This window comes from Mobula hypostoma, chromosome 11, assembly GCF_963921235.1.
Source record: "Mobula hypostoma chromosome 11, sMobHyp1.1, whole genome shotgun sequence".
In the NCBI taxonomy this organism is placed as follows: Eukaryota; Metazoa; Chordata; class Chondrichthyes; order Myliobatiformes; family Myliobatidae; genus Mobula; species Mobula hypostoma.
In genome coordinates, this window is record NC_086107.1 from 70,145,952 (window position 1) to 70,170,186 (window position 24,235).

The following is a 24,235-nucleotide window of genomic DNA, read 5'->3' on the forward strand; positions in this document are numbered from 1 at the left end:
ATAATCTCATTAATGTGGTCACCCCCTTCTTATTCCTCAGTTTCACCCATACACGGTACTTTGCAAAAGTCTTCGGCACCCTGTGTTTTCTTTATATGGTTTGGGCACCACAGAACCCTGATCTCAACATCATCGAGGCTGTCTGGGATTACCTCGAGAAACAGAAGCAAGCGAGACAGCCAAGGTCTTCAGAAGAACTGTGGCAAGTTCTCCAACATGCTTGGAACAATCTACTAGCCAATTTTTAATGTAAAACAGCATGACAGTGTACCTAAAAGAAATGATGCAGTTCTAAAGGCAAAGGGTATTCAGACTAAATATTGATTTGATTTAGTTTTTCACCGTTTACTTCTCTTTATAGTAATTTTTTTGATATTTAGGAACTTTTCATTATTTCTGAAAGCATTTTCGCTTACAGGATATTTTTACATGTGCCTAGGACTTTTATACAGTATTGCAGCCTCAGTCGACGAGTCTTCAGTCTACCCTGTCTGAGCTCTGATATGACATTCCCCTCTATTATGTCTAAAACAATTGATTCTGGAAACACTGAACTGCCAGTCCTGCCTCCCCTACAACTGTCTCACTAATAGCTACAATGTCTTTATCCCATGTGCTGATGCATGTTCTAAGCTCATCTGTCTTATCTACAATACTCCTTGCACTGAAATAGCCACAACTCAGAACATTATTCCCACCATCCTCAACAATAGACAATAGGTGCAGGAGTAGGCCATTCGGCCCTTTGAGCCAGCACCGCCATTCACTGTGATCATGGCTGATCATCCACAATCAGTAAACCACAAGATATAGGAGCAGAATTAGGCCATTTGGCCCATTGAGTCTGCTCTGCCATTTCATCATGGCTGATCCAATTTTCCTCTCAGCCCCAATCTCCTGCCTTCTCCCTGTATCCCTTCGTGCCCTGACCAATCGAGAATCTATCAACCTCCGCCTGAAATATACATTGAGACTTGGCCTCCAGAGCTACCCTTGGCAAAAATATCCACAGATTCACCACTCTCTGGCTAAAGAAATGACTCATCTCCATTCTAAAAGGACAAACTTCTATTCTGTGACTGTGTCCTCTGGTCTTAATACTCTCTCACCATAGGAAACCTCCTCTCCAATTCCACTCTATCAAGGCCTTTCACCATTCGATAAGTTTCAATGAGGACATCCCTCATTCTTCTGAATTCTAGTGAACACAGACTCAGAGCCATCAAATGCTCTTCATAGGACAAGCCATTCAATCCTGGAATCATTTTCAGGAATCTCCTTTGAACCCTCTCCAGTTTCAGCACATCCTTTCTAAGAAAAGGGACCAAAAACTGCTCACAAAACTCCAAGTGAGGCCTCACCAGTACTTTATAAAGTCTCAACATTATATCCTTGCTTTTATATTCTAGTCCTCTTGAAAATAATACTAGCATTGCATTTGCTTTCCTTACCAGAGACACAACTTACAAATTAAGCTCTAGGGAATCCTGCAGAAGGATTCCCAAGTCCCTTTGTGCCTCAGTTTTTCTATTTTCTCTCCATTTAGAAAATAGTCAATCTTTTCATTTCTTTTACCAAAGTGAATATTCATACACTTCCTGACACTGTATTCCACCTGCCATTTCTTTGCCCATTCTCCTAATCTATCTAAGTCCTTCTGTACCCTCTTTATTGCCTCAAAACTACCCACCCTTCCACTTATCTTCATATTGTCTGCAAACTTTGCAACAAAGCCATCAATTCCATCATCCAAATGTAAAAAGAATCGATCCCAACACAGACCACTGTGAAACACCACTAGTCATTGGCAGACAGTCAGAAAAAGCTCCCTTTATTCTCACTCTTTCCACTACTTTACCCATGCTAGAATATTTCCTGTACTACCATGGGCTCATAACTTCTTAAGCAGCCTCATGTCTGGCACCTTGTCGAAGGCCTTCTGAAAGTCCAAGCATACAACATCAATCGATTATCCTTTGTCTATTCTGCTTGTTATTTCTTCAAAGAGTTCCAACAGATTTGTTAGGCAAGATTTTCCCTTGAGGAAACTATGGTGACTATAGCCTAATTTAACATATGCCTCAAAGTACCTTGACACTTCATCCTTAATAATCGACTTCAACATCTTCCCAACCACTGAGGTCAGACTAACTGGCCTATAGTTTCCTTTCTTCTGCCTCCCTCTCTTCTCAAAGAGTGAAATGACATCTGCAATTTTCCAGTTGTCCAGAACATTTCCAGAATCTAGTGATTCTTGAAAGATCATTACTAATGCCTCCACAATCTCTTCAGCCACCTCTTCCAGAACCCTGGTGTGTACACCATCTGGTCCAAGTGACTTATCTATCTTCAGACCTTTCAGTTTCCCAAGAACCTTCTCTCTAGTTATGTTAACTTCACACACTTCATGATCCTTGAAACCTGGAACTTCCACTATACTGCTGGTGTCTTCTGCAGTGAAGATTGATGCAAAATACCTATTCAGTTTGTCCGCCATTGAGACCTCGTCAGCATTGGTTCCCAGTGGTCCAATATTGTCTCTCTTTTACACTTTATGGATCTGCAGAAACTTCTGGAATCCTCTTTATTATTGGCTAGCTTACTTTCGTATTCCATCTTTACCTTCTTAATGACTTTTATAGTTACCTTCTGTTGGTTTATTAAAAGCTTCCCAATCCTCTAACTTCCCATTAGTTTTTGCTCTATTATATGCCCTCTCTTTGGCTTTTATGTTGGCTTTGACTTCTCTTTTAGCCACAGTTGTGTCATCTTTCCTTCAGAATACTTTTTCCTCTTTGGGACGTATATATTCTGTGAATTACTTCCAGAAATTCCAGTCACTGCTGCTCTGCTGTCATCCCTGCGAGTACTCTTTTCCAATGAATTCTGGCCAACTCCTCTCTCATGCCTCTGTAATTTCCTTTACTCTATTGTTACATTGATACATCTGGCTTTAGCTTCTCCTTCTCAAATTTCAGAGTAAATTTGATCATACTATAGTCACTTGCTCCTAAGGGTTCTTTTACTTTAAGGTCTCTAATTAATTCTGGTGCATTGGACAACACCCAGCCCAGAATAGCTGATTCCCTAGTGGGCTCAACTACGAGCTGCTCTACAAAGCCATCTCATACGCAATCAAGAAATTCCCCCTCCTGCAATCCAGCACCAACCTGATTTTCCCAATCTACCAGCATATTGAAATCTCCCATGGCTATTGTAACATTGCACTTTGGCATGCATTTTCTATCTTCTGTTGTAATTTGTAGGCCACATCCTTACTACTGTTTGACGGTCTGTATACAATTCCCATCAGGGTCTCTTTACCCTTGCAGTTCCTTAGCTCCATCCACAATGATTCAACACCTTCCGACCCTATGTCAGCTCTTTCTAATGATTTGGTTTCTTTTTTTTTACCAACAGAGCAATGCCTACCTCTGCCTACCTGCCTGTCCTTTCAAGACAATGTGTATTCTTGTATATTAAGCTCCCAGCTATAATCTTCGTTCAGCCATGATTCAGTGATGCCTACAACCTCATACTTGCCAATCTGCAACTGTGCTGCAATTTCATCTACCTTATTCTGTATACTCTGCGCATTCAAATATAACACCTTCAGTCTTATATTTATTCTTTTTGATTTGTCTGTCTTTTATGTTGCAACTCATCCTGTGACTGCAATTTTGCCCTATCAACAGCCTCCCCTCACTACACTGAAGTTGCTGGTGAATGCAGCAGGCCAGGCAGCATCTCTAGGAAGAGGTACAGTCGACGGTTCGGGCCGAGACGTCCTGACGAAGGGTCTCGGCCCGAACCGTCCACTGTACCTCTTCCTAGAGATGCTGCCTGGCCTGCTGCGCTGACCAGCAACTTTGATGTGCGTTGCATGAATTTCCAGCATCTGCAGAATTCCTCGTGTTTGCCCCTCACTACACATTGCCTCTGTTTGCAAACCAGTTGCCTCATCTTCAGCACTATTATCGGCCTTTCCTATGATAGTTCTTGCATTGAAAAGTAGGTAGCTCAGGACTCCAGTTGCACCATGCTCAACCATTTGATTCCTAATTTTGTCTGAGGTCTTACCAACATCTGCCTCTATAACCTCTCCACTAACTGTCTGGCACTCTGATTCCCACACACTACCCCCCCCACCCCACCCCCCGCAACTCTAGTTTAAACCCCATTATGCAGCATTAACAAATGTACCAGCTAGGATATTAGCCTCTCTTTAGTTCAGGTGCAAACCATCCCTTCTGTACAGGTTTGATCTTCCCTGGAAGAAAGCCCAATGATCCAAAAATATTCTGACGTCTCTCCTACACCAACTCCTTAGCCATGGTTTAAACTGTATATTCTTCCTAGTTCTGGCCTCACTAGCACATGGTATTGGTAGCAATCCTGAGATCACAACCCTGGAGGTTCTGCCCTTTAACTTAGCACCTAACTCCTTGAACTCCCCTTGCATAATCTCGTCACTCATCCTATCCATGTCATTGGTACCTACTCGGACCACAACTTCTGGCTGTTCACCCTCCTCCTTCAGAATACTGAGGACTCGATCCAAGATATTCCAGACCCTGGCACCCAGGAGGTAACATACCATCTGGGACTCTCATTCCTGCCCATAGAACCTCCTGTCTGTTCCCTAACTAACAAATTCCCTATCACCACACAGTGCCTCTTTTCTCCCTTCCTTTCTGAGTCACACAGACAGACTCAGTGCCAGAGGCCCGAACACCGTGACTTTCCTTTGTTAGGTCACCTCCCACTCCCCCCGACAGTATATACCTGTCCTTGATGGGGATGGGTACTCTGCACTGGCACCTTAACCTCTTTCCCCTTGCTGTCACCCAGTTCCCTGTGTCCTGCACCTTGGCTGTAACTACCTTTCTATATGTCCTATCTATAAGACATAGGATCAGAACTAGGCCATACAGCCCACCGAGTCTGCTCCGCCATTCCATCATGGCTGATCCCTGATCTCACTCAACCCCATACACCTGCCTTCTCTCCATATCGTTTGATGCCCTGACCAATCAGTAAATTGTCAACTTCCACTTTAAATATACCCACGGTCTTGGCCTCCACAGCAGTCTGTGGCAGAGCATTCCAGAAATTCACTACCTTCTGGCTTAAAAAATTCCTCCTTACCTCTGCTTTAAAAGATTGCCTCTCAGTTTTGAGGCTGTGCCCTCTAGTTCTAGATACCCGCACCGTAAGAAACATCCTCTCTACATCTACCTTATCTAGTCTTTTCAACATTCGGTAGTTCTCAATGAGATCCTCCACATTCTTCTAAATTCCAGTGAGTACAAGCCCAAGGCTGCCAAATGCTCCTCATATGTTAACCCTTCATTCCCAGAATCATTCTTGTGAACCTCCTCTGAACCCTCTCAAATCCTTTCTGAGATATGGGGCACAAAACTGTTGACAATACTGCAAGTGCAGCCTAACTAATGTCTTATAAAGCCTCAGCATTATCTCACAAACACAAGGAAATCAGCAGGTGCTGGAAATTCAAGCAACACACACAAAATGCTGGTGGAACGCAGCAGGCGAGACAGCATCCATAGGAAGAAGCACAGTCGACGTTTTGGGCTGAGACCCTTCGTCAGGAAGGGTCCACCAGCATTTTGTGTGTGTTGTCAGCATTATCTCTCTGCCTTTATATTCCATTCCCTTTGAAATAAATGCCAACATTGAATATGTCTTCTTTACCACAGATTCAACCTGTAAATTAACCTTCTGGGAGTCTTCCGCAAGCACTCCCAGTCCCTCTGCACCTCTGATGTTTGAATTTTCTCCCCATTTAGATAATAGTCTGTACTATTGTTCCTTTTACCAAAAAGCATTATCATACATTTCTTAACACTGTACTCCACCTGCCACTTTCTTACCCATTCTTCCAATTTGTCTAAGTCCTGCTGCAATCGCTTTGCTTCCTCAGCACTACCAACCCTTCCGACTATCTTCGTAGCATCCACAAACTTTTCTAAAAAGGCAGTTCTCCAAGTAGCAGTCCCAATACTGACCCCTGAGGAACACCAGTGGTCACTGTCTATCACTGGCCTCCTGAAGGATTCGGAGTTCATCCAGTTCCAACTCCAACTCTAACGCGGAGTGTTAGAAGCTGCAGACGAATGCATGCAGCTGAATCCATCCTGGTGAAGGGTCTCGGCCCAAAACGGCGACTGTACTCTTTTCCATAGATGCTGCCTGGACTGCTGAGCTTCTCCAGCCTTTTATGTGGGATGTTGAGGGCACTTCACGCCATTGTAGTCATCACAGATACTGGAGGTCTCCCTGCCTTCCCACATCCCACAAGAGGAGCATTCAACTATCCTGCCTGTCCTCTCTACTATCCTTGCTGAGCAGATATAAAGAAGGGAAGGAAAAATACTTAATTTTGAGCTTTTCTATCCTTTGCTTTCTCTGACTAAAGTGTCTAAGAGCTAAAGCCTTGAGATCACCACTGAAAAGCCAGCCGCTGTGATGATTGCCCCTGCCTTGCTAATCAATCACAAATGTGGATTGGCCGCTGGTCAAAGCTCTTTTTGACTGTATCGACCTGCTGCTGCCTTTTGTAGTCTGGCAGTGGACGTGACTGAAGTCCCCTCCTCTCCAAACTTCCAATGTCCCGACCGGCTGTTGGTCAAAGCTCTTTTTTGCTGTATTGACTTGTTGCTGCCTTTTGTACTTGGGCAGTGGACCTGACTGAAGTCCCCTCTTCTCAAAAACCTCTTGATTTTGATTCCTGACTTTGTATATAGGCTTATCATCATCTTTCCCCGCACCCATTGCACTATCAGCCCTGACATTTTGGTTCCCATCCTACAGCAAATCTAGTATTAGCATTCCGACCACTCCCCACCACAGAGCAGCATTAGCAAAGCTTCCCACAGGGATATGAGACCCCCCTCCCCCATTCCTTGGAAGAGTGCCTATGATCCAAACATTTCAGGCTCTCCCTCCTTCACTATCACATGTTAAACTGTATTATCTTCTTACTTATGGCTTCAGTGGCACGTCACATGGATAACAATCCTGAGATTATCATCCTAGAATTCTTGTCCCTTAACTTGGCACCCAACTCCCTGGAACCATTTTGCAAGATCGTGTCGCCCTTCCTGCCTATGACCTCTGGCTGATCACTGTTTCCCTTAAAATGCTATGGATCCTTGAAATACCTGACCCTGGCACATGGGGGGGCAACATACCATCCAGGAATTTTGTTCTTGTCTACAGAGTCTGTTCCACTAATTAATAAATCCCCTATGACTACTATTCGCCTCTTCTTTCCCCTTCCCTTCTGAGTCACAAAGCCAGACAGTGCCAGGGACTTGACTGCTGTCGCTTTCCTCTGCTAGGTCATCCCCCACCACAAATGTATCCAAAGTAATTTTTTCAAAATTTGCAGAGAGATTTAGGACAGTTGAGTGGGCTGAAAGATGGCAGATGGAGTTTAATGCTGAAAAATGTGAGGTGCTACATTTTGGTAGAACTAATCAAAATAGGACATACATGGTAAATGGTAGGGCATTAAAGAATGCTTTACAACAGACGGATCTAGGAATAATGGTGCAAAGTTCCCTGACGATGGAATCTCATGTGGATAGGGTGCTGAAGAAAGCTTTTGGTTTGCTGGCCTTTATTAATCAGAGCATTGAGTATAGGAGTTGGGATGTAATGCTGAATTTGTATAAGGCATTAGTAAGGCCAAATCTGGAGTATGGTGTACAGTTCTGGTCACCGAATTATAGGAAGGATGTCAATAAAATTGAGAGAGTACAGAGGAGGTCTACTAAAATGTTGCCTGGGTTTCATCTCCTAAGTTGAAAGGTTGAACAAGTTAGGTCTTTATTCTTTGGAGCATAGAAGGTTGAGGGGAGACTTGATAGAGGTGTTTAAAATTATGAGGGGGATTGATAGAGTTGACGTGGTTAGACTTTTTCTATTGAGAGTGGGGAAGATTCAAACAAGAGGGCGTGGGTTGAGAATTAGAGGACAAAAGTTTAGGAGTAACATGAGGGGGAACTTCTTTACTCAGAGAGTGGTAGCTGTGTGGAATGAGCTTCCAGCAGAAGTGGATGAGGCAGGTTCGATGTTGTCATTTAAAGTTAACTTGAACAGCTATATGGGCAGGAAAGGAACGGAGGGTTATGGGCTGAGTGCAGGTCAGTGGGAATAGGATAGGGTAAGAGTTTGGCATGGACTAGAAGGGCTGAGATGGCCTGTTTCCGTGCTGTAATTGTTATATGGTTATATGGTAATATACTTATTATTCACAGGAATGGCCACAGGGGTACCCTGTACTAGCTGCTCACTCCTTCCTCTCTCCTGACAATCACCTAGTTACCTGTGTCTCGCAACTTAGGTGCAATTACCTCCCTGAACTCCTCAGCTTTCCGAATTATGCAGAGTTCATCCCGCTCCAGTCCCCGAACATGGTCCATAAAAAGCTGCAGTTGGATGCACTTCTTGCAGGTGTAGTCAGCAGGAACACTGGAGATATCTCTGTCTTCCCACATTCTGCAAAAGGAGCATTCCACTCTCCTGCCTGGCATTCCCACTGCTCTATTTGCACAATAAGAAAGAATCTTACTTTGGTTTCTGCCTCTTGACCAAAAGCCCCCAGCTCTCCATTCTAACAGTGGCCCACTCCCACAATGGCCACTAAGCTTAAACCCAACTTCTTTTTATTGGTTCTTGTCATATCAAATTACCCAATGATCTCAAGCACCCTAAACATCTCAACTGCCTTCATTAAATCTTGTGCTTTTTAAATCTTGTGCTCATTCACAATCTCATGTCCGCCAAAACTTATGCAACAGTTGTTAGACTATATGTTGAATACAGAATACAGGATACAGGATACAGAATTAGTTACAATATTACAGGGAAGAAGTGATTACACTGGGCAATGTGTGGTGAATTAGGACTGGAAAATTGTGGCCATGAGGAAAGATTAGATAGGACAGGATTTTTTTTAAACTGTAAAAGCTGAGGGGAGATCAGTGCATAAAAAAGTCCAGCTAGAGTAAAATATGAGGGATTTATATTTCTTAGCAGAAGGATTAAAAGCTACAGGTCACAAACTTAAATTACTTTAAAGACTGGAAGGGAGATGTGGAGGCAAACTAAAATCACTCAGTGTGCTAGGGATCTGGAATTGACTGCTGGTAGTGTGGTAGAGGGATGAACCCTCGTCACACTTAAGGCCAATTTATACTTGTGCGTCAAATCGACGCCGTAGGTACGGCATAGCCGCATACCCTACGCCATAGCCTGACGCGCACCTCCCCAAAAATGTAACTATGCGTCGCGGCAACGCAGACTGCAACAATTGTGATTGCTCTGCTTTGTAGCATCGCATTTCCTCCTACACTGCAATAGCTTTCCATTGGGTGACTGAAGGGCAGGGAAGGAACTCTGGCTGCAATGCTTTCCATAAAGCTTTACAGACCTCTGAAATTATGGAGGACCCTGTGCTTGACGCCAGTTTGTAGCTAGCCACTACAGCCTGTTGACTTCCACCTCAAGCTAAACCTTGAATGGTGACTGCCAGTCTCTGATGCAAAATAAATGGTTGGAGACGATGAACCAAATCGTCAAATCTACCTGCTGACATCCGAAAATATTTGAAATGCATTTCCTCGTCCATGTCTCTCAGTGGCGAGACAAGCACAGAAAATTCAACCTCCTTCAATTTCAGTTGCCATTGTTTGAAGTTTGAGTTTCTTCGTGTTGAGTTTCAACATGAAGAAACTCAACACAGTGGCATAGAAACCCCACCGCCAACTAGTGTTTTGGCGGTGAATTGCAGAGCGACGCAGACACACCAAAGCACAAGTATAAATGCTCACAACAGCATAGGCCACAGCGTAGGCTACTACACAGAAGTATAAATCAGCCTTTAGAAACTTCAAAAGCTGCAACCAAGTGATCAGGGGTGGGGGATAGGAATTTGAGGATTAGCACAAACATTACAGGCTTAATGTCTATTTACGATTTTGTATATTTTCAACGGTTCTGTAAAGATATCAAACAGAGTCTGAACCTTTCAATCTTTCTGTGTTTTTATAGGACTTCCCCAGTTTATGAATGCTCAACTGATGGATACCGGTACATATGAATGAATTCCCATAATAATATTAAATTTTAAAGTTGAAGCATGTACATATATTTGTTCCTGCAAGTGGCAGAATTTGTTTCTTCTATCTCTCTGTTTTTGGTAATTGTTCTTAATAGTCTTATGTGTTTTTAATGCCATTTATCAGAATATTGTGCAGGTATGGTTACATTTTACTTGATTTTTTTTGTAATTTTTGGTTATTCAACAAAATTCACTTATGAACATTTGTGAAAACAAAATTTTTTCATTATTTAGAGATACAATTATACTACAATTAAATTTATTCATGGTATTTAAAATTGAAAGAATATCAAAGGTATTGCAAGGTATCACAGGGTTGCCAGACGCTACAGGAATTTACACAAGTATAATGTTATTCTCACTTTCAAAGTATGCTTAAGAAGTGTTGAGCTTATCGGGGAGTGAAGCATTACAGGCATTTATGATTACTAGGTTTCTTCTTGTAGGAAGTAATGGCATGCAAACTGTGCCTCAAATGACGTGTATCTGCTTGCATTTCTAACTTTACTTGGAATTGCTGTCTTGCTCTTACTATAGCTTTCCACGCATTGCACCTGGACCTCTTACAGACTTCTGTATCACTGACCAGTCTTGAATGCCACAGATCTAGCCCTCAGCGGACTGTGAATATCCTGGTCCATTCATGGCTTCTGGTTTGGGTATGTCTAGCATGTTCTCGAAGGCACACACTTATCCATATGGGTCTTAATAAGGTTGGTGACAACTGTGGCATATTCATTCAGAATGAAGATGAGTCCCTGAATATGATCCAATCCACCGATTTAAAGCAGTCCTGTAAGTATTCTTCCACTTCCCTTGATCATAGCTTTGCAGTTCACACCACTGTTGCAGTGGTCCTCCATGGGAGTAGAAGTACAGACAGGTGATCGGATGACACAGTGGGTGCTCTTAATAGTGGTTTAACAATGGTCAAGTGTGTTGGTTCTTTTGGTTCATCAGATGCTAGTTTGTCAGATACTTCTTCAAGCTGGCCTGCGCGAAGATCCCTGACATGATTGGGAAGGCATTGGAAAGATGCACTAACTCATGACAGCTAACATAGTGATCAGTTCCTCCAGTGCCAGCTTGACATTATTCCACAGATCTTCAGCAATTTCCATCTTTTCTTAAAGATTTATCTCATTCAAACTATACTTTGAAAAGAGGGAATACTTGAGCTAGCCTACAAGGTGCTCATAAGTGCCATTTGGGGATACATCATGTTTAAGCATGAGCTTGTGGGAGCTATGGCTGACTTTATATCTTGTTAGTCGTGGTGCCTGGGGGGGAGATATGATGGGGAAATAAAAAAGCAAACAAGCAGAAACAAATCAGAAGAGGATTCCTTTAAAAGATATGGAGAAATGACTCAGGAAATGAAAGAAGACATGTCAGCTCATGAAGAGGTGAGAGTGCGGCTGAAAGGTACAGATATAGGAAAGTTAAGGATTTCCCGTGTGAAGGACTAAGAAGCAATGCTAGGGAAGGGAGGATTTAAGGAAAATGTAATAAAAATCTAACACTTTTAATATTCAGATTATTCAATGTTGATTCCAGGATGAGAAACAGGTTGCCACATGTTTGTTATATTTGCTGTAATGTTCGCTGGCAGCCAGCATGACCAAGTATGCAGGTTGTTGCCTGTAACAGCCCAGTGCAAAATCACCATGTGGTGATGTTCCGCCACACGGCAGCAGTTCTGACACACACTCCCATCAGAATGTCTGGCCTCTCACATGACTCAACCAGGACTTAAGATAATACCAACTTCAGGTGACTTTTCTTAAGATACTTTACTGGTGTGTAAACCTGTCATGAAGGGAAAAGTTTCATAATTTTGGACGAACATGGAAATGGTGAAGTTATGATCACAGAAACTGCTAATGCAAGTTTATGATAGCTTTCTGGGAGCAATGTTAGGATCGATTGCTATTCAATATCCAACACTGGAGGTAGCACCAGATAAAAAAAAATCTCAGTAAATAAAAGCTTCGATTTACTTACCATCAGCCTGATGCTGAAACCAGTGATTTATTCATAGGCACTACTTCAGAAGGCTACAAATCTTCAAACATTTCCATTAAATCCCAAAAATGCATTCTAATTTCCTTTCTTTTCCTTTTACAAATACAAAGGCATGACTGACAACAAGGTAATAGCTCTAAGCTCCCTGTGCTCTGTGTGAATTGTGGAATTATTGTACTCAGTCCAACACCTGGCTAGTAAATATTTGTTACAACATGGGCATTAAGTACTGTGCTATAAATCCCGGACTGCTTACAAAAATGTTTTGGATTTATGTGTTTTTTTTAAACCCTAAGTGCCCCAACCTGTTTCAGAGAAGAATTAGAAAAATATAGAATTATTAAGCAACTAAGAGGCCATTTGGCCAATCAATGCACCTTAATCCTGTTCATTATATCTGAGATGTCAGGCTATGAGCTATAAAAATCTTGAAAAGCCAGATCAAAATTAAAGTCCAAATAAATTTATTATCAAAGTATTTGCAAAAGAAGACAAATTGTGCAAATAAATAAATAAATAATACTGCGCCCTGAAGAAGGGTTGGCTTACTCTTTTCTGTAGTGCAGCCTAGCCTGCTGAGTTTTTCCACCATTTTGTGTGTGTTCCTCTAACTAATACTAAAAACATGAGTTGTCCTTGAAAGTAAGTCTATAGGTTGTAGAATCAGTTCAGTTTGAAGTGAATGAAGTTATCCACATCAGTTTGGGAGCCTGACAGTTGCAGAGCAACAACTGTTCCTGAACCCAAGTGGGACCCAAGGCTCTTGTACCTCCCGTCCGATGGTAGCAGCGAGAAGAGAGCAAAGGCCTGGATGGTAGGGGTCCTTGATAATAGATATTGCTTTCTTGTTGCAGCATAAATGTGCTCAATGGTGGGGAGGGCCTTTTTTGTGAAGGACTGGGCTTTATCCACCATGCCCTAGCAGTTATTTTCTGTTCTGTTTCTGAGCATTGCTGTTTCTATACCAGGCCATGTCTGCAACCAGTCTGCAGACTCTCCACTGTACATATGTAAAATTTGTCAAAGTTTTAGATGACATGCTGAATCTATGTAAACTTCTGAAGAAAGCAGAGGTGCTGTTGTGCCTTCTTGATGGTACTTATGTGCTGGTCCCAGAACAGATTCTCTGATAGAATAACATCAAGGAATTTAAAGTTACTGGCACTCTCCAACTCTGATCCTCTAATGAGGACTTGCTCATAGACCTTTGGTTTCTTCCTCTTTTAGTCGAAAAGATGGCTTACTCATGCCCCTATTTCTTATTTCTTATGGTCTAAAGGGGTCTGGTTGAAGGATTGTTTCTTAAAAGGAGAGGTTGGCAAGATTTCCACTGTTTATAAAAGAAAATACCCAGTCCAGGGCATAGAGATGAATTATGGCACAGAATTGGCATTCCTGTTCAATTAATGTTTTTTTTGGCAGCACATGGAATAGTAATTGGGGACTAATAGCTCCAGGGATTGGATTTCATCTGGATCTCCCCACTTTCTCATTTTTTTTCCCGTCCTGATGAAGAGTCTCAGCCTGAAATGTTGACTGCTTACTCCTTTCTATAGATGCTGCCTGGCCTGCTGAGATTCTCTAGCATTTTGTGTGTGTTGTGGGCATTAACCCTGTTTTCTACCTTTAAATTTGACCTTTCAAAGAAAATCACTTCACATTTTTTTTGGGTTGAACTCCTTTTGCCACTTCTCTACCCAGCTCTACATCTTGTCATAACCAACAACAAATTTCTACTCTATCCACAATTCCAACAACCTTTGTGATATCTGCAATCTTACAAACACACCCTTCCACTTTCCCATTCAAGTCATTAAAAAAAAATCACCAAGAGCAGGGGTCCCAGAATAGATCCCCGAGCAACACTACTGGTTACTGACTAACAGGCAGAACACCACTTCTACAACCACCCTCTGTCTTCTACGGACGAGCCAGTTGTGCATCTACACAGCCAGGTGTCCTTGGATCCCTTGCCTCCTGACTTTCAGATGGCCTACTATGGAGAACTTACTAAAACCCATGTACAGCACATACACTGCTCTACCCTCATCAATGTGCTTCGTCACATCCTCAGAGTTCAATCGGACTCATGGGGCTTTCATGTGTTCAATGCTTACATTTGACTGGATACTAATAAGTGGTGAGCAGCCATCATTCATCACCATGCATAGTAGGTTCCAAAATATTCTAGGTTTAATCATGATTCATAAAAACAATGCAAATTAATCATGGCTTTAATTATATTCTTAAAAAAGGTTTCTAATGGTCCAATGAAGAAAGTAGGACATAAAAGGAATAAGGCTCCAGGTAGATGGATCAGGATCCAAGATAACGTGGAAACCTTGTTTATAAGGAACAATGGTAGGGTGAACTTGGTCCACAGGGGTCTTCCAAAGATTTTTTAATGCTCCATTTCTTTCCCTGTTAAGGCCTGCAGCTCAAGATTGTGAGGTGAAGGGGACTGGGCAATCAGCAGCAAAGTGACTGTAAGGGTGGGAGTGAGTGTAGGCCCCACGACAATAAAGCAGCTCGTGATAGACTGTGACAGAATGGCAGCCGGATGGTCCATTGTAATGGGGGTACACAAGTGTAACTGTGGTATTGTGCTGACATGCTAAAGAAATGCAACCTTTGTGGGAAAGAGGCAAACTGTATTTAGCTCATAGCAGCTTTAAGAAAAGGAGAAATAAGAGTAGGAATATGTGTCAATTTAATAACTCTCCTCAACATGATCATGGCCTGTCTTCCACCTCAAACACAGTTACCAGCCCTTCGCCCACAGGTAATGTTCCCTCTAAGGTGAGCAATGTGTGCACGTGCACATATCTTTTGCTATTAGCGCACAAAGGAATTTAAACTGCGCACAAAACATTGTCAGCCTCTACGTCATTGACGTGTTAAGTATATTTCCTGATCCAAAGAAATAACATTTCCTTTTCCAGTTTCCGATGCAGACGGTGTCGACAACTTGGAGTCTGTGATGATTTGTCTGCAGTTTTTAGAACTGGCTTACTTTTACTGCTTATAATGAAGAAATTATTGATTCACTATGTCAAATTCCAAAGAAAAAAATGGCGTGAAGCACAAAAGAACTGCTAGTTTATTTTAAGCAGAATAATGTAATGAAATAGTAGAAACTGCTACACCGAAAGCTCATGAGGTCAGGGACATGCAGCTATGAGAAATATTTATGCACAATACAGAAACTGGCCTTCCTGCATGTATTGTCACAATACAAAAGTTGCTGGAGAATTTGCAAGTGAGAAGAAGGGGAGTGATACTTGGAAACATTACTTTTTTAAAGCATCATTTAGCAAGCAAATCACAAATGGATAGTGTGCAAAAACTCTGGGAAGAAAGTCCTACATTACCTTTTGTGAGAGGGTGTGTGTATACTTGTTTGGGAGACTGTATTTTGTTTGTACATTCTAAGAAACTGTGTGGTCATAGCCTTCAATAAAGAAGGAACTACAACAGGCATCTAGAAGTCAGGGGCACTGAAATGGGATCACTTACACTATTCTGGTCCCTTATCATACTTTGTTGTTTAGTGTCTCTCCACCTTCCTCGCTATTCTTACTCCCATCCCCAAAGCTTTTAGCAACTCCCCTCTGTCCATCTGATTCAAGCGTGAGCATTAATTGGCATCATACAATTGTCTAGAGGATGTTCCAACCTGATCCCACTACACAGGGCAGGTTAAAAGAACACATCAGGATATCTGGCTCCAGATCACTCATCTCTGTAAACTCATTTGGTGCCCCTTTCACTGCTCTTATTTTAGTTCATATTCAGAGGTAAGCTGTTTGATCGGCACGACTGGTTTTGCTTTGTGTTTATTTTCTCAGGGAAGAAGTTAAGGAATTAATGGTTCGGAACGTAGAGGAGCCTGCAACTGCATTTATAATTTTTCTTTGGTAAATAACTCAAAGTAGACAGGAAGTGTATATTAATGTTATTTTTTAGTGTTTGAGGTCAGCACTAACTTATCAGCAACCCTGCAGACCTACCACATACGTTCTTGCTTATAACATCTTGACACACTCCTGCAGTTAAATGTCAAAGGCTATGAATCACTTGAGTGAGACACTGTGGATTGCATCCATTCACCTCATGTACTTCATTCATGTACCTACTTAAAGGACCAGCAATTTTAAAATTAAAAACAATAATAATCAAGAAGGATTGTGCCAAGTCCTGTTATGATTATGGGATGAATCAAAATCAAAAGCAGATTTATTCTTATTGACTTTTACGTATCACATTAAATTAGTTTTTTTACAGTGGCAGGGTTGATTAACGTCTGTTTGAAAATGGCACTTTTAATGAATTGCACCAACCAATAATTTTAAGAAAGTAGCCAGTCACTTTATTGCCTTTGGAACGAATTTCATAACTGATAACTCAGTTGTAAATGCCAAAGAGCAAGTCAATGACATAGGGCATTAGTGAAGATGAAGGAATTTTATAAATAACCTACGGTCTTCAGGAAGGAAGAGAATCCTTTGCCTCCACAGATGCTGCTTCACCTGCAGGAGTTCCTCCAGTGATTTTTTGTTCTACAGTGCCAAGCCTGGCATGAATTTTGAATGTGAAAGAGTTTACATCTCATTTTTCAGACCACTCGAGAACACAGACAAAGTTTGCTTGCTTATTCACGTCATTGAGAACAATTCCTCCAATCCCAGGAGTCAATCTGAAACTTTTACTACACCACACTTAGGTAGGAAGGCATACTGATGGCCTCCAATATTTTGACAATTTCTAAATCCTTGGTCCGAACTGGCTCCTCTTCACCACAGTCTCTTACACTCCATTCCCCTTGAGGAAGTTCTGAGAGCCCACTATTTCTCCCCTGAACAGATGCTCAGACAGTTACCCTTCACCAGCAAACTCATTCAAATGGTTAAAGAGGGGAACTCACACTGGCCCAGCTGTGCCTCTTCCTTTGTTGGGTATGTGACATAGCCTTTGTTCTAAGCTTATTTGAGAACACTTCTCCATTCTTTCACTTATACACTGATGACTTCATCAGTGCTGCAGTCTGCACGCATGCATAACTTGAAAGTGTTTTGTATTTTCTGTCAATTTCTACCATACTTTCACAGTTTGGTGGTCCCTCTCAGACATTTTCCTTTCCTTTCTACACCTTCATTACTAACATCCACAAACTCCCACAGCTACTTTGACTACTGATCCTCTCACTCTGCCTCCTATAACAAAGCCATTCCTTTTCCCCAGTTTCTTGATCTACATTGCACTTGCTTCCACTGCCAAAATACTACTGCATGGTTCCCTAATTCAATAGGTTGGACTCTTGACCTCACAATCTCCCTCATTATGATCTTGCACCTCGTGCCTACCTGTACTTTACTTTCTCCGTAGCTGTTGCACTTTATTTTGCATTCTGTTATTGTTACACTTTGTTCTACTTCAATGCTCCATGTAATGATTTGATCTTTATGTACAGCATGCAAGACAAGCTTTTCACTGAATCTTGGTACATGTGACAATAATAAACCGATTCCAATTCAATTCAATGATAAGGCATTCCACTTTTAAATAGCCTCCTTCTTCCTGAAATGAGGCTTCCCTTCTGCCACAATGTATGGAGTTCACAAGTACATTTGCTTTCTCACCCCTCTTTCCTGGTACTCACCTTCCACCCCACCGACTTTGTAGTCAACATATTATCCTCTGCGATTTGTCAGCTCACGATCCCACCACTAGTCGCAAACCACCCCCCACTCTTTCTGCACTTCGTGGCATCGTGCTCTGCTTCTGTTCCCACCCACCATCTCCTATCCCATGCACTTTCTCATGGAACCAGAGAAGAAATCGACACTAGTCTATTCACCTCTTCCCTGCTTACTATCCAGGGAGTCAAGCAATCATTCCACAGGAAGCAGCAATTACATGTCCTCCAATCTTATCAGATCTTTTCTAAGCGTAGATTGGGTGACTGCTTCGTGAAGCACCTACTCTTAGTCAGTAGCAACAACCCTGAGTTTCTGGCCATTTTAAATCCTCACTCTACTGACCTGTCTGTGGCCTACCACACTGTTACAACAAGGATTAATGCAAGCTCAAGGTTTGGTACCATTTCTTCTGCCTGGGGTGATTGCAAATTGCTGAGCTCAATATTGAATTGCCCGGTATCAAGTAATTTGCTCTTTCTTTCTACTTGTTTCAGGATCAGGCAGTTGTGTTGCCATGCTTCTCCCTCCCCCCTCTGTCATTTGTATATCCTGGTCTGTTCATGACGTTGCAATAGGGTAAACTATACATCGTCTCCCAGACTTCACACTATGAGCAAGACATAATACAGACTAAGAAACTTCACTACTTGTTTAAAGGCTGCATATAATTTTACTTTATTATCTGACATACCTTTTATTCCACCCATTGTTCTCCCCACCTTCTGTTACTAGATGGACTTGCTTCCTCTCTTTCAGTGTTCCAGTAAAGATTCTCAATCTGAAACATTTTTTCTCTTTTTCTAGACACGCTGCTAAATGCTAACTTCTTCCAGCACTTCTATTTCTGCACCATAATCTTCCTGTCACCAAGGGTTTACCTACCAGGTTCAGACTACTGCAATTCCATTTACCAACACCTGGTGTTCAGCCTTCTGTGTCTTTATAATTGAAGTGCTCGTTTACGCCCTCTTTAAGTGTGAGACTCTCTGCTTTCACCACCCCCTCAAGCAATGGTTTCCTGATTCTCCATCACACACTGTATGAAAAAATTTCTCAGATCCTTTACAAGCTTTACGTTAAACCTAGTTTTAGACACTTCTGCCAAGAGGGAAAGTCTCTCACTATCTATCCTCTACATCATTTTCTGTAGCTATTTTCAGGTCTCCATCGGCGTCTTCTATTGCAAGGAAAACAAAGTCAGTCAATTCAGTCTGTCTTCATAACCCATACTTTCCAACATGGACAATGTACTGAAAAATCTCACCACTTTCTCCAGTGCAATCATATTTTTAGTGTGGCAAACGGAGCTGTACACAATATTCCAGTTGATAATGTCACACTATAAAACCCCTGCTATTTTATTTTATACCTTGGCAAATGAAGGCACACATCCTATATGTTCTTCACTACCTTATCTGCCCGTGTGTGTTGTCACCTTCAAAGACATTCTACTTGTATAGCAAGGTCTCTCTGATCCTGAGCACTCCCTAGTTACCTACCATTGATCCTTATCAGTCTTTCCACAACGCATCAGCATGCACTTATCAGGATTACATTCCACCTCTTTTGCTATGTCCATTTTACCAAAATTAATGTGGTCCTTAAAATGAGATTACTCTCTTTACTACTGACACCGCCAACTTTTATAACACTAAACATACCCCTACATTCATATCAAAGTTATTAACATACTTAACAGGAAACAAGTGTCCCAACATCCATTGTCATAGTACACCATTGGTAATAGCCTTCCATCATCACCCTCAGCACCCTATTGCCTTGGACTACATGGGCTTTAACCTTTAGTACCAGTTGTCCATGTAGGTCCTAGTCCAAGGCATTACCGAAGCCTCATTTTTCAGCTTTCAGTGACTTGTGTGCTAGAGCACCCAGGTGCCTCTGAACATCAGCAATCTCTCAATGGTTAAAAAAATTATTAAATGTTTTTACGGTATTCTTCTATCAAAGTGAATGACCTTGCATTAAGCTACTGACACCTAAGAACATTAAATTTGAGTGCAGACATCTTGAGATCAATGTTTACATGTGGTAATCCCAGGGTCCATCAAGAATTGCCACATCACAGCCTTAAACTATCTCCACATTTTAATACCTGGGAAACATTTATAAATTGGTAACCATAACAGTGTTAACCCTTTATTAGCAATTAAGCTGTCTTCCTGGTTGACCTCCATCTATAATCTCAGCCAAACAAATGCTAACCCTTAGCTTAACTCGGAGTTATTGAGAGGAGGAAGGTAGAAAGATAACTTTGCTGGCTACATCATCCTGGAACCAATGATGAGGTCCATAGATGGATAAGGCATAAGAAGACATACATGATGCTTGACTTCTTAGAACAGACTATAACAGCTGGAATGTCGAGTTACAATTTTACAAAACATTGCTTAAGTCACACTGAATCCACCACTAGCAGGACATGATTGCACTGAGGGTGCAGAAGGGATTCACCAGAATGTGGCTGGAATAATAGTGGAGGAGAACTGAGGGCCAACCTGATAGAGGCATACAAAACTATGAGGGGATAGGCAAGGTAGAGAGCAAAATCATTTTACCCATGGTGGGGTATCTCAAAAAGAGGGCAGTAGTTGGAGGGGATCAGAGGGGGTACTTTTTCACAGAGGGTAAACACAGTCTCGAATGTGCTGTTTAAATAAATAAATGGCAAAAACAGACAACTTTGAGACATTTACAAAGCATCTAGACAAGTTCATAAACCACATTGACATGAAAGGTTATGGACCTCAATGGGTAAATGGGATTAGTGTAGATTGGTACAATGGGTGGTAAGCTGGGAGGCTTGTTTGTGTGCTCCATGACTGTACAACATATTGGCATTTTTGAGAGCAAGCATTTTGAGTGGGACTGCTGCTAATGTCCAGCCTAGCAATATATAAGTTGGTGTCTTCTTATGCATGCTGTTAAATTATATTTATTTAATTTATAACACACAGGTGACAATATTATTTGAATAGAAATATTAAGCAGCTGCCTAAATGGCAAGTAGTTCAGAGCAATATCTGTAGTGATGGAAAGTTAATCAAGTTGTGATTTTGATACTAGTTCTTGGTCTTACCTTGACTGTGGTGGAAATTTCTTCTATTCCCTTGGAAGCAGCATCTTGGACAATTGGTGTAACAAGGCCATAGTCCGTAGCAACAGCTACTGAAATGTCAACAGAGCTGAGCTGACAAGGTCCTTCGTTGCTCCAGGTGGAATTCACATCTGGCATTTGCTTCAAAAGCATTTCATTGAGTAAAAAGTAGAGGGGAGGAGGAAGCAAAAAGACACAGTTGTCAGAGAGAACTGCTGCACAGATACAGACAAAGACAGAGACAATTGCCCTCAATCGATTCCTTTGTAATGGTGCCTATGAATTAATGTTAATTCTGTATATTCAATCCAGTATACTTTTGGCCTCATTTCTAACCACTTAATCGAGAAGTCTGCTTTAGCTACTGCTGCCATCTGCAATTGCTAAGGGATATTTCCTACCAGAATCTGCTTAGGTCTATTGCAAAAGGCCAAGATTCCCACATTTGATCCTAGAGTTAAATTATGTTGTACCAGGAATGATCGAAGTGAATATACTATATGTTGTACACTTTGTAAATCACATGTATCCACCTGTCAATAGAGGAACAGTATTGCAAGTGATATTCTGAAATTTTATTCAGAGGAATTTGTTCATTGTCACGTCTTCCCGTTTGAATTCTATACCTTATGAAATAAGCATTCATTTCTTATTAATCCTATCAACTTGAAACACTGTGGACAAAATTCATCCGACTTGTTGGCACTAAAAAGCTAAGTACAGAGCAGCTGAGGGTCGTACCTTCCGAGATTCAATTCCACTGAAGTCAAATGACCAAGTTTTTGGAGGGGCCAGCTTTCAGCGGGGACTGAGGCGGTTGAGGGGGGTGGGGTGCACTGATATATTAGTGGAAATCGGTGGCAGTAGAACTGAGGAAGACAGCACATGGATTCATAGTGTGGTTGGGGTGGTGGGAGAAACAGCAACAGGAATATGCAAATGGACAGCAACAAAACCAATGCTGAGTTTTGTTGCCCCCTTTCTTCCATCTCTCCATAGCCCTTTATAGACTGTTTTACTATACCCTGCTCATTTTCACATTTCTTGCTTTATCCCTTTTCAAAAGTTTTAGTAATCCTTCCTTGGCTTTTAAAATCCTCTCAACTTCCTTCACAAATTATTTTCAAATGTATAAGTCTAATTCTATTCTGTTCCCCTTTTTAAGCACAGATGGATTATTTTTCCTGTGGTGTCTTTACCTCTCAATTAAATGTATATTTGTAAAATAATACGAAAATTTTCTTTTAATGTCTACCACTGCTTATCTTGAACTTAATTTTCCAATATACCTTAGCAAACTATTCCTCTTACCTATGTAATTATTCTACTTAAGTCTAAAACTTGAATTTCTTACTTAAGTTTGTCATTCTTAAACAGTATGTGAGACTTTTACATTACAATCACCCTCCCACAGTGCATCCCTTTCAATGGGGGTTTAAATAAATCCTGTTTTATCATACATGATCAGATCTAAAGTAATCTGTTCCCTGGTTGTGTCCACAACATATTGTCTCAAATGCATTCCAAAAATTAGTCATAACAACTGACACTTTAAGACAATTTACTTATTATAAATGTCACAAGGATCTAGTTTGATCTTAACAATTCTTCTTTTATTGACAAAGCTGTAAAATACACCATTACTTGTCAGATTACTTTATCTTGATATCTTCCTTTAGTTTTTGCATCTTTATTGAATTTTCATGAAGGGTTTGAATGAAGAGATGAGGCTGGTACAGGAAAGCAGCACTGAACTTACTTTCTTGAATGGCAGAGCAAGGCTGGGGGGATGGATAAGCTTTTCCTGCCGCCCTTTCACATCTACACGGAACACCGTCGCAGGAAAGCAGCATCCATCATCAAGGACCCCCACTATCCAGGCCATCATTTCTTCTTGCTGCTGCCATCGGGAAGGTGGAACAGGAGCCTCAGGACCCACTCCACCAGGTTCAGGAACAGTTATTACCCTGAAGCTATCAGACTCTTGAACCAGAGGGTATAACTCAACTTCACTCACCCCACCAATGTCCTGTTCCCACAACCTATGAACTATCTTTCAAGGATTCTTCATTGCACGTTCTCGATTTTTACTGCTTATTTATTTATCATTATTATTTCTTTTTTTGTATTTGCAGTTTGTCATCTTTTACACATTGGATGGGAACGGTCATTCTTTGATTCTATTGTGTTTCTTATATTTACTATAAATACCTACAAGAAAATTAATCTCAGGGTTGTCACATATGTACTTTGATAATAAATTGACTTCGAACATGAACTTTGAATTTTTTTATCTTCTTCCTTTTATTTAAATAGTTGCACATAAGTAGTGGAGATGCATGTACCTGGTTGTTCAGGTCTTGATGGGTAAGAAATCAAAATATCTGTCACTACACTCCGTTTCTAAGTTCAACATGATATCATGAGACTGACTCCAATCTTTTGATGTAACCCATAAGTAGACAGGGGAGTCATGGGGGTAGAACATATGAATATATAGTGAATGGAAAGCTATAGACAATCTGCCTGCAGGAGTGATTAGTTTAACTGAGTACAATTAACGTCATTAGTTTGGCGTAACATCATGGGATGAAGGGTGTATTCTTGTGCTGTACAGTTCTATGTTCATTAGATCCGGAACCAGGTCAAACAAACAGGAACATGTGATCTCATTGATTTTAGGGTACACCTGGATAGCAACTGAAAAGGCAAGTTTCTTTCCAGCCATTTTATCCTTAATCATTTCTGAGTGACAATATATTTAAATTAAGATAAATGTTAATGTTTTCATATTTTTCTACATATTAGTACAAAGTATAGTAGTTTTTAAATTTTTTGAATGGCAGGGACATTTAAACTGCAATCGCATCTTTGTCTACTGACAAAGCCTGTCTGGGTGCTTGGAGGGGGGCATCTGCACCATGTCACATGAAGCTGGGTCACTACTTGCACCATACTCTCCATCACCTGGAATGCAGAGGAGCAGTGAGGTCAGTCCTGTACCTCTGCCTGAGGTTAGTGTGGGCACATCGGGATCATGGGTAAAATGATTCCTGGGGATGGGCTGAGTCCAATAGAATATGGTCCCTTATCTATTTTTGTGTAAGTATTTGGAGGTTAAATTTTCTAAAGTTTGCATTATATCAGTTAACTTACTTAGCATTTCTCATCCAGATTGTACTGAATTTAGTGGCTATCCTCTCACTCCGTTGATTAGTAATACTAGCTCCTCCAAGTCCTGAATGT

At 41.3% G+C, this 24,235-nt stretch overlaps 1 protein-coding gene across 1 annotated transcript in view; it reads right to left on the reverse strand.

Annotated features, from left to right (window-relative positions):
- The window catches only part of pdhx (pyruvate dehydrogenase complex component X), a 257,338-nt gene that overhangs the window by 36,828 nt on the left and 196,275 nt on the right, over positions 1–24,235 (reverse strand). Inside the window, exon 9 of the mRNA XM_063062249.1 lies at positions 20,972–21,130. Coding sequence (XP_062918319.1) covers positions 20,972–21,130 — 159 coding nt within the window. The remainder of the gene's footprint in view (positions 1–20,971; positions 21,131–24,235) is intronic.